General features: G+C 40.4%; 1 protein-coding gene across 1 annotated transcript in view; it reads left to right on the top strand.

The window, feature by feature from the left end:
* The first annotated feature begins 827 nt into the window (after positions 1-827).
* The window catches only part of LOC127661713 (spondin-1-like), a 262,735-nt gene continuing 251,389 nt past the window's right edge, over positions 828-12,173 (top strand). Inside the window, exons 1-2 of the mRNA XM_052152544.1 lie at positions 828-1,212; positions 2,648-2,754. Of these exons, the coding sequence (XP_052008504.1) occupies positions 975-1,212; positions 2,648-2,754 (345 nt within the window). The 5' untranslated portion in view covers positions 828-974. The remainder of the gene's footprint in view (positions 1,213-2,647; positions 2,755-12,173) is intronic.

Below are 12,173 nucleotides of genomic sequence, written 5' to 3'. Positions count from 1 at the left end.
AGAAATTTCAGATGCCCCCCTAAGGAATGCATTCTGTTGCCGACACTGACTTTATAAGTGTTTAATATAGAAAATGTGATATTTTGTATGTCCAGTATATTGGCTGGCTATCATGAATGATGTAAACACAGTAAAAACTAAATAAAATGTGCACTTCTAATAGTGTCATTGGAGGCTGAGCCCCCCTAAGATTGAAATCCTAGGAGATCAGCAGTTACAGAAATACTCATACTAGCCCGTATGGCACAAACAATCAACCATGCGATTATTTAATCAGCCAATTGTGTGGCAGCAGTGCAGTGCAAAAAAATCAGAATGTGGAAAAATGTGATCTCAATGATTTGGACCATGGCATGATTGTTGGTCATCCAGTGAGGGGCAGTTCTGTGGACAGAAACACCATGTTGATGAGTGAGGTCAACAGAGAATGGCCAGACTGGTTCGAACTGACATGATATATGTATATATATATATATATATATATATATATATATATATATATATATATATATATATATATATATATATATATATATATATATAAAATGCACATTTTGTGTTCCACAGTAGAGGTAAAGTTATATTTAAAACGACTTGAGGGTGAGTTAATAATAACATGATTTTCCTTTTGTGTGAACTATTCCTTTAAGTGTGCCGATTCTCACAAAGTAGCTTATATGAACACTGGAGGTCTCCCTGCTCTGAGCATGTGGTCTTTGTTTGAAGTGTGTGTGTGCACGCGCGTGTGTGTGGCTGAATCCATTGAGCTGTCAGTGTGAGACAGCAGCACAACAGTCAGTCCGCTCTGAACACGCATCACACGGCGATCAATTCCCGAGCTCTCTTCACTTCAGGATGGCATTATAACACAGTGAAGACGGATATATCAGCATATGCGTACATGGGAGTCTGTCATTAAAGCCAAGTTTAGTTTCCACTAGAGTTTTAACAATCTAGACTGCCACTTTTAAAGAATGAATGTGAAGCGATCGGAGATGTGGAGCGCGGGAGTCCTGGTGCTGTTCACCGGGTGCGTGTGCGTGAGTGTGCCGGAGGAACCGGCGGACAGAGCGACTCCATCTGACGGCTACTGTAACTGGATAACACGGGCTCAGCCTCACGGAGCTGCGGGCAGGAGAGAGGGCTACAGCGAGTTCAGACTACGAGTGGAAGGAGACCCGGAGTACTATCAGCCCGCCAGCACTTACCGAGGTAAATGTCACTGTTTGAGGTTGTTTTCAGGAGGACCGGCGCGGAAGAGACCGTTCACAGAGCGCGCGCTGGAGACAACTGTCTCAAAAAGTACAGAGCATTCCTAAACAGAATGTTTGGTTATCATACGCGCAGTGTCTGGCACCATAATAGCCAAATTAAGGGGAAAGTTGTCACAGGCACTTGTAACTTTAAGGTGTTGTGTTGGCTTTGCACAGCTAATTCAAAACTGTCTTCATTTTTAAATCTATGATGCAAACTAAAATTGTATAAAGGGGTTAATTAATGCCTAATAATGTACAAATGCATTATAAGTCTTTGTTATGTGGTTATAACAACATTCATATGTTTTCTTTTCTATTTATAGAGACCTATTTTGCCTCACATGTTATAAAGCCTTAATAACACTTATTCAAAATGAGTTACCTGTGAAAATGTACCTTAATAAAAAGTGGATATAAGCATTTAATAAGGTGTTGCCAACATTAAACCTGTACATAAAAGTTCAGTATGGTTTAATGGTCATCAGGTTTTATGATATATATACTGTGAATTCACATGAAGTCCGGAAAAGTGTTTTTACAGTGGACTTTAGGTAACTAGGACTAGGTAAGTTGGGACAGCACTCTGAGATGCACCATTCTTTTGACTTGAATGTGTCAAGGAAAGTGACAACACAAGTGAGTCAAGACATTAAATCAATGAATAAGTGGACTGTAGCAAAATTGCATAATCCCTCCTTTTAATCTCACTTTAACTGACTTTTTTTGCAGCATTGTGACATAAATCATGAATTAGGGCATTCTATGTTTCTGATTAATATATAAGTATGATTATAAGTAATTATTACACAGTTATAACATGTTAAAATATACAATTTAAAAACAAATACTTTATAACAAGTTAAAATGTTTTCTATTTGGCAAGTATTGCATGAAAGTCACACTTGTATTCATGTTGTTATAACTGCATATTAATGATTTATAATGCATTTGTATATGACTTAGTGTCATTAATGAACCTCTTTATAAACCCTTAATAAAGGGAACATTCATGTAAAGTGCTGCCGAAAAGACTTTAAATAAAATTGCAGATATGTTGTGAAAGATGATTTTTACTTTAGTATTTCATCCAGTTTGTCAAGTTTTATAGCTAGTAACCTACATTATATATACATTTTTACTAATAAATAATTTATAAACATTATGAAATGCATTGATAAGTACAAATACGTAGTTTATGTACATTCAATGTACATTGATTATAATCAGGTAAGCTAGAAATTGGGAGAAATTGTTAGAAATATTTCATAAATGGGTGAGCCAGATACCTGATATTTGATGTGTCTTATTAAGACTACATGAGTTTGTGTACATGTGAAAGCAATCATGCAGGTCATGTGACTTATTGTAGATATTATTGTAATTATTTCCAGTAACCCTGTATGCGACCAACCCTGCATACTTCAGAGGATTTACTCTCATTGCACTCAAAGAAGGACACAACGGTGACCGAGAGGAGGATTATGCTGGGAATTTCCAGGTAAGAGTTTGAACTAAAGTTAGGGCTCCAGCAATATACATTCAAATAATTTTCTCCATAGAGAAATAGATTCTTAGCAACATTGTAAAAACCTTTCAAGAAAGACCTACTGTGATATTAGCATCGGTAGAAAACACAAGTCAGTGTGATTTCAACTCCAGAATAAAATAGAAAAGTTCAGTAGCACAATGCGAATAATGTAATCTAGTCTGTCTCCCTACACTTTCAAGCTACTTAAACATTTAAATATATATGAGTAAATGGATTGTATTTGTACTTCTTAACAATGGTTATACACTCACCTAAAGGATTATTAGGAACACCTGTTCAATTTCTCATTAATGCAATTATCTAATCAATCAATCACATGGCAGTTGCTTCAATGCATTTAGGGGTGTGGTCCTGGTCAAGACAATCTCCTGAACTCCAAACTGAATGTCAGAATAGGAAAGAAAGGTGATTTAAGCAATTTTGAGCGTGGCATGGTTGTTGGTGCCAGACGGGCCGGTCTGAGTGTTTCACAATCTGCTCAGTTACTGGGATTTTCACGCACAACCATTTCTAGGGTTTACAAAGAATGGTGTGAAAAGGAAAAACATCCAGTATGCGGCAGTCCTGTGGGCTGAAAATGCCTTGTTGATGCTAGAGGTCAGAGGAGAATGGGCCGACTGATTCAAGCTGATAGAAGAGCAACTTTGCCTGAAATAACCACTCGCTACAACCGAGGTATGCAGCAAAGCATTTGTGAAGCCACAACACGCACAACCTTGAGGCGGATGGGCTACAACAGCAGAAGACCCCACCGGTACCACTCATCTCCACTACAAATAGGAAAAAGAGGCTACAATTTGCAAGAGCTCACCAAAATTGGACAGTTGAAGACTGGAAAAATGTTGCCTGGTCTGATGAGTCTCGATTTCTGTTGAGACATTCAGATGGTAGAGTCAGAATTTGGCGTAAACAGAATGAGAACATGGATCCATCATGCCTTGTTACCACTGTGCAGGCTGGTGGTGGTGGTGTAATGGTGTGGGGGATGTTTTCTTGGCACACTTTAGGCCCCTTAGTGCCAATTGGGCATCATTTAAATGCCACGGCCTACCTGAGCATTGTTTCTGACCATGTCCATCCCTTTATGGCCACCATGTACCCATCCTCTGATGGCTACTTCCAGCAGGATAATGCACCATGTCACAAAGCTCGAATCATTTCAAATTGGTTTCTTGAACATGACAATGAGTTCACTGTACTAAAATGGCCCCCACAGTCACCAGATCTCAACCCAATAGAGCATCTTTGGGATGTGGTGGAACGGGAGCTTCGTGCCCTGGATGTGCATCCCACAAATCTCCATCAACTGCAAGATGCTATCCTATCAATATGGGCCAACATTTCTAAAGAATGCTTTCAGCACCTTGTTGAATCAATGCCACGTAGAATTAAGGCAGTTCTGAAGGTGAAAGGGGGTCAAACACAGTATTAGTATGGTGTTCCTAATAATCCTTTAGGTGAGTGTAAGTCATAATTATAAGTGTTGTTTTTTATTTTTATTATATAATTTGCAATGGTTTGTGGAATTGTAGTTCATTCCCCTTGTAAAGTATTTCAAGTACTGTCACAGTCTACCATTGTCTTTTTGTCAGGTTTTCGGATTCTTCTTTGATAAAATCTTATGATAATATCCCCATGGGGTCTTGGGTAAAATCTCACGGCAGACTGCAACTTTACTGATCTTTTATGCCAGACTTTACAGTATACATTTTAGCTAAGACTTTGGTCATGATTGACAGCGTTGACTGGCTATTGTAAGTCACCAATTAGTGAAAAATGTAAATGATACCACACTAACCCAGATGCAAAGCCTTCTGCTAATGTTGCCAGTGATCTACCTGGAAAACAAAAAGAGAGGTCAAGTTCTGGAGTCAGTTGTGGCTGGATGAAATTGGAATTTGTGGACTGGGAATTTCATTTTTCATTTTGTCAAAATTGAGTTCTAACTGAAATCAGGTCTTTTAGACTAAATAAATAGTGGTTTTATAATACACATTTGTCTGGACATTTCCAAGTTTCTATGTTAGTGTATTTACTGCATTTTGGCTTTGTAGATCAGACTGGTTCTTTATTAGTCGGCCTTCTTAGGAGCTGTCACACACCAGGACTGCAACACAAAATATCTGACACTGTCAGAACATCATTGGAGGCAAATATTAATCGCAAATGCAATTAATTGGCCAACGGTGAGCATGTCAGATTAAGCGATCAGTCTGATAATTTTACGACGAAAGAAATCCTTTACTGTCCGATATCACAAAACTGTGGTACATTTGTACAGTGTGCGTCAGGCTTTAGTCTGTAGCAAACTGTTAACTTGGCTGTGTGATCTACTGTAATGTCTTTGTGTGCCGAAGCCAAGCTCACATTCAGACACACCTGGCAATGCTCTTACATCAACACCATATGCTTCTTCTCCGCACAAGCTCTCATACTACGCCAGAGAGTGGAAACGGAAAGAAAAAGCCCCATTAAATGTCACATAATCCATAAATCACAGCTCCCTGCAGAGTCGCTTGGCTCAAACCCTTCTCCTGTACAGAAGAGGTTTCTTGTCTCTTGTAAGTGCATCAGTGGTAACCCTAACCCTGCTTTTGAAGTCGCAAACCAACAAAACACCACAATTATTTATCGAACAACAGGAAACAAACATGTACTACATTTCAGTTATTAGACTGCATTAATATTACAACGAACTGCATAGGCTCGACAACATACAAAATTGACTGTGTTAAAACAAGTGTTTTGTTTCTAAGATTCTCTTCAATTAAGATGGTTTCATATTATCAAGAGCCAATAATTTTCCTCAGAAAACATGTTGTGGTCGATACAAATCATTTTTATAATTTTTTTTACTGAACCCATACTTAGTGTAGGGTGAGATTTCTGTTACCTTGTGTAGATTTGTTCATGGTTTGTTTTGTGTACTATTATCAGTGTTAGGTGTAATTTGATTACAAAGTAATTCTTTCTGTAATCTAATTACTTTTTTGTTCAAAAAGCAATATCACGTAAGAGCAAGAGAGCTGGCCCTACATCAGCACGGCTGTGATTTGGCCATAGGTAATCACAGGTTTGCTGATTTAGGGCCAAACAGCATGATTGCAAGTGTGATATTGCTTGTATACCGCAGTTCAATGAACAAGTAAATAAAACATTTAAAGAGGAAAATTAAGGACTATCACAAAAAAAAAAAAAAAAACGCATGGAACAAATTTCAGGATCTACCATTGCTAGTTAAACATTTCCGTTACTAATTTAAAAACCGCACTTTAGAACTAGTAAGGATGGCTTGGGCTGTATCTAACAAGTAATCTGAGAAACAAGGATGTGTGTGTGTGTGTGTGTGTGTGTGTGTGTTTGAGAGTGAGTACGATTGAGCTTGTGCGATTACTTGCGTCTGTTGTGCATCCTAAGCAGGATGAACAGAAAAGCTATAGATATTTAACTCTATTCCTAGTGTTAGTCAGCTTGCTAAAGATAATGTCATTTTGGTGAAGTACATCCCATTTTCTCAGTTTAAAATATATCCGTCTGAGTGGGATCCTCCCTGAGCATTTTGCGGTTGCTGGTTCATTCTGTCCTCTGCCATGTTGAATGTTTACATCTGCTCCCAACATGGAAACTCCGGGAGGTAAGCACCTTGATTATGTGTGATTACTTCATCTGTTGTGCCTCTCAGCTATGATAAACCCTAATGCTGAAGCTCTTAGTTTAAATGTATTTCCCAGCTGTAGTCTAGTAATAATCCGAGTGATTATGGAGTGAGAGGAATTTGACAATGACAAATAAACTTACAGCACTGACTCAAATAAACTTAAGCTAAACTCGCTCATAACACATACAAATGGTCTTTTGTCCACTAAATCTTTAATTCCACTGCGGTAAATGACAGAGACGCATCTAGAGCTCTTTTACACATCTGTGACATTTCTGTGACAGCTGAAGAGTCACTAACGAGTCATTGTAAGGTAAAAACTTGTGGTGGTGAGTGTATGACTTGTATGCAACGATGAGAAAGGAGGAAATATAGACATTTAAGTAACTTAATAAAACATATTTTTGTTAATTGAGTTTAATATAAAGTAAACTTAGTTATCGCTTAAATAATATGTTTACAATTTAAGAGAATTTATTTGTAATTTGAAGTTTATATGTTTCTAAATTAAATTTATTAGAATTAGGGCTGTCAATTGATAAAAATTTGTAATCAAATTAATTACACAATGTCCCGATTAATTAATTGTGATTAATCGCATTTAGTCACATATACAAATATTTGCTGAGAAAGCCCCTCATATAACAATAATTAAATATATAATGATGAAATAATTAGACATAGTTATCTTTAAATATTAAAATATTCTTGTGGCAGAAGAGTTAATCATTAATAAGACAATACAAAAAGCGACTTTAGAATACAATGTATTGTTTACTACCATATTATTGATCATAAGCCAATCATTGGCATACAGTTCACAGCAATCCATTTTGCAATTTAATTTGTCAATCAGTTTGAGATTTATTATGAGTGCTTGTTTAAGGACCCGTCAATTTCAACAAGTGACAGACATGCTTGAGAAGCATCTTGGGTGCGTCGCATCATAAAAATAAAATGTTTAGGTCACTCTGTCAAGTTAAATATAGTTTAATACTTAGAACACATCTTGAGATCCCTTAGTTCAAATTTTCGCTCCATCAAATGTTTTGAACGCAAGAACGTAACGAATGTCTGGTTTGTGCTGTCTGGTTGTTTTCTTCACTGTATAAACTGCACATTGCCACACAGCTGAAATGTAAATTACTGCCCTCTGGAGTAAGCAGGTGGTACTACAAGCTTGCATTTCTCAGGACTCTTCCTAATTAAATCTGGGGGCATTGCGATTAATTGCGTTAATTTTTTAAATTGACAGCCCTAATTAGAATACTATGAATGGCCTTCAATGGAGAAAGATGATTTTTCTCCCATAATGGTGCAGTTTGTTACAGCATCTATTGAAATAATTTATTTATTTAACTTTTTGTTTAAGTTATTATAGTTTTAAAAATGTTTTATAATATTGAAAGTCTGGGGTCTGGGACAGGATTTTAAAACAATAAAATCAATACATATACAGCATTTGAAAAGTAGCAAGAATAAATTATGAATACATTGTAAAAAGCTTCCATGACAGTTTTAATGTGATCTTAAGTAGAAATATATTTTTGATTTAATAAGAATAACCCCTGGGACATAACGTTGGGCAAAGTTATAGAAAAACCCAGATTTCCCTATCTTTGACATCAAAAATCATTGCAGGCACCTTTTACTGCCCGGACTCCTCCGCTCTAACTACTCTCGATGGTGGCATGGCCAGGCGGTACACAGCAATTCCCCAGGTGGATAAGGCAGTTGTGGTGCACCTGTGCCCGCAAAACACTGCCTGGTGGAATTGTCAGAGTCTCCCATCCAGGGCCTGTAAGCTCACGTCATCCCTGGCGACCAAGGCTTACAGTGCCACTGGGCAGGGTGCCTCCGCCCTGCACACCATGGCTCTCCTGCAAGTGCACTAGGCTAAGGTGCTGAGAGAACTGCACAAGTACCGCCTGAGTGGGTATTGATGCAGGAGCTGCGCTCGGCAACTGATCTCGGCCTCCGGGCGACGAAGGTCACGGCCCGGACTCTCGTGCAGTTGATGTCCACCTTGGTGGTCCAGGAGCATCACCTGTGGCTTAACCTGGTCGAGATGAGGGAGGCAGACAAGGTGCGTTTCCTTGACACCCCCATCTCTCAGGCTGGCCTATTTGGCGACATCATCAAGGACTTTTCCCAGCTGTTTTCAGCAGTCAAGAAGCAGACGGAGGCCATCCAACACATCCTGCATGGATCAAGGCCAGGGGCATCCCCCTGCGATGACGACACCGGCAGCCTGGCCCCAGCATAGAGCACCCTGCAGGAAGCTGATGACCCCCGTCTCACGATCTGCCACCAAGAACCCTAGAAAGACATCAAAGTGCCCCTGAGATGGGCAACCCAGGGACATGGAGACCCGCTGAAAGTTTGGAGGTGGTGAACAGACCACCTGGAGGGCCGGAAGGAGAATCCTTTGTATTCATTAGATTTTTCCGCATGCCCCCCCCGCGTGCCCAGCTGCGCAACACACACACCCATGACCGGGCGGTTGTGAGGACGGTCTCCCTCCTCCCCATCACTGACCGGTCCTATGGTGGGTATGCGGAGCAAGGTAAATGCTTTGATGTTCCCCTCAGTACAGTCATGAGCTCAGGACGCGAGGCTCTTCGAGGTGGCGTCTCCTGCCCTGCCCTGCTGCAAGGTCCCACCCACAGGTACACTAGATGAGATTGTCCCCTTGGTGCCCAGAGCTTGGAGGCATGGCTAGCACTCTCCAACCCATCACGATGGCTGGCCAGGACCATCCGACTCGGTTATGCAATTAAATTTGCAAGGTGCCCCCCTGGGTTCAGTGACGTCTGCTTCACCTCGCTTTGTTCACTAAGTGGTGTTCTTCCCAACGTGAAGACCCCTAGAGATGCTTTCTTTGTCGGGTCATTGCTTTCCTTCCTGCAGGAGAGGCTGGAGGGGTGGCTGTCCCCCTCCATCTTTAAGGTGTAGGTGGCCGCTATAGAGGCGCACCATGATGCAATTGACGTAAGTCCCTTGGGAAGCATGACCTGATCATCAGGTTCCTTTGAGGCTCGAGGAGGCTGAATCCTCCCAGGCCATGCCTCATTCTCTCATGGGATCTCTCCGTAATCCTGCTGGGCCTGCGGAGAGCCCCGTTTGAGCCCCTAGAATCAGTTGAGCTAAAGGCGCTCTCATTGAATGCTGCCCTCCTGACTGTGCTCACATCAATCAAGAGGGTTGGGGACCTGCAGGCATTCTCTGTCAGCGACACCTGCCTGGAGTTCGGTCCGGTGTACTCCCACGCAATCCTGAGACCCCGACCGGGCTATGTGCCCATGGTTCCCTTAACCCTGTTTTGGGATCAGGTGGTGAACCTGCAAGTGCTACCCCAGGAGGAAGAAGACCCAGCCTTGTCATTACTGTGTCTGGTGCTTGCATTGCACATCTACTTGGAGTAGCTCTTTGTTGGCTTTGGAGCCACTGACTGACCAAAGTGCTTTACAGAACTACAAAATTAAAAGACACCAACACCATGTGTAGTAGCACATCATAAAACAGTACAACAAGGTTAAGAACACCTTAAAACAGGAGACGTCCAAGCAGTCTCAGAGACTATCAGTAGTAGAAAATAAAAACAGAGAAAACAGTAACAGGTTTAATACTAGTATCATACTCGAAGGTGAGAAATATAAAATAGACAGAAAAAAATATATAAGTATAAATATATCTATAGAAACACCCATACACACACACACATACATACATATACATATATATATGTATATATATATATATATATATATATATATATATATATATATATATATATACATACACACACACACATACATACACACACATATATGTACACATATACACATACATATACACGTATATGCACCTTATTTGTAGGCCAAAGAGAACAAGTGCGTTTTTAAAAGTGACTTAAAAGAAATCACAGAAGGGGCTATCCGAACGTCCAAGGGCAAATTGTTCCACAACCGAGGCCCAACCACAGAAAAGGCTCGATCCCCTCTACGCTTAAGTCTGCATTGAGGGACTTGTAACAGATTTTTTCACCTGATCTCAGACTTCTTGACGCGTGTAAGGTTGAAGCAGTTCAGTTAGGTAGCTAGGCGCTTGGTTGCATAGAGCTTTGTACACAAATAACAGGATTTTAAACTCAGTTCTGAAATGAATGGGCAACCAGTGAAGAGACCTCAGAATTGGGGTGATGTGGTCACTTTTCCGACCATTTGTGAGGAATCTTGCAGCGGCATTTTGCACCAGTTGAAGACGAGCTGTTTGCGTTTCGAGATACCGCAGTAAAGTGAATTGCAGTTATCTACACGTGTGGTGATAAAAGCATGAACAGCCATCTCAAGAGTTTTGTGATTAAGAAAGGTTTGACTTTGACAACAGCCGAGGTGATAAAAACAAGAGTTTATTACAGAAGAGATTTGCTTTTCAAAATTTAAAGACTCATCCAGACAAACGCCCAAGTTCCGCACACTTGCAGAACTAAATGTCTGCCTAGGTCAAAGGTAACAGCCTGGGGATTACCAGTGGACCATTTAAAAACAAAAAATTTTTATCCAGCCAAAATTTTACTTCATCCAGACAACCTAACAATGATGAAAGGGCAGAGGGATCATTTCTCTTGATTGGAACATACAATTGGGTGTCGTCTGCATAGCAGTGAAAAGATACCCCATGTCTTCTTAGAATGGTGCCCAGTGGTAAGATGTAGAGGGAAAAGAGAGAAGGCGCTAAAATAGAACCTTGAGGAAGGCCACAGGTTAGATGCGCAGCAGACGAAGAGCAATTTCCTAGCTTTACTCTGAAAGTACGACCCGAGAGATAAGATTGGAACCACTGGAGGATCGACACCTTTTAGCCCCACATCATATTCTAGTCTGGATAACAGGATAGAGTGGTCGATAGTATCAAAAGCTGCCGACAGATCAAGAAGAACAAGAGCCACAGAGTCACCAGTGTCAGTGGAGCGATAGATGTCATTTAACACTCTCAGCAGAGCAGATTCAGTACTGTGAGCAGACTTAAAACCAGATTGAAATTTTTCAGAGATATCGTTGCATTTTAGAAAGGGCTGGAGTTGGTCAAGAACAACTTTTTCCAACACCTTAGAAACAAAAGGCAAAACTGAAATAGGACGGAAATTATTTAGCATGGTGGGAACCAGTGAAGGCTTCTTGAGCAAAGGAGTGACAGTGGCCTCCTTGAGGGCAGCAGGGATAGAGCCGGTAAGGAGGCATTTATTAACAAAGGACACCAATCCTGGCCCTACTGAATCGATAATCAATTTATAAAACTTAGGAGAGATGATGTCTAGAGAGCAGTACGAAGGTTTTATCTTAGTGATATTTTCTTTGAGGAGATTCAGAGTGATTGGCTCGAAAGCATCCCAGGTAACAGAATTCATCAACTGACTAGTTGCAGAGCGGCTGGCATTGCATCTCAAGTTAGATATTTTGTCAATAAAAAATCTCAAGAAACGTTCACATAGCTCATCCGAAACATCATTCAATACATTTGCCGGAGGATTTAAAACCGAGTTTATAACAGAAAATAAAACCTTTGGTCTAGAGTGGTTAGCCATAATCATGTCAGAAAAGTGCACAGCTTTTGCCGCCTTTACAGCATTTTGGTAGGTTGACAGGCTGTCTTTAAATAACTGAAGTGAAATATGTAGCTTGTCCTTCTTCCATTTGCGCTCAGCCTT

This window comes from Xyrauchen texanus, chromosome 21, assembly GCF_025860055.1.
Source record: "Xyrauchen texanus isolate HMW12.3.18 chromosome 21, RBS_HiC_50CHRs, whole genome shotgun sequence".
Classification (NCBI taxonomy): Eukaryota; Metazoa; Chordata; class Actinopteri; order Cypriniformes; family Catostomidae; genus Xyrauchen; species Xyrauchen texanus.
Note: the sequence above shows the minus strand (reverse complement) of the source record. Positions and strands in the feature narration are given on the sequence as shown.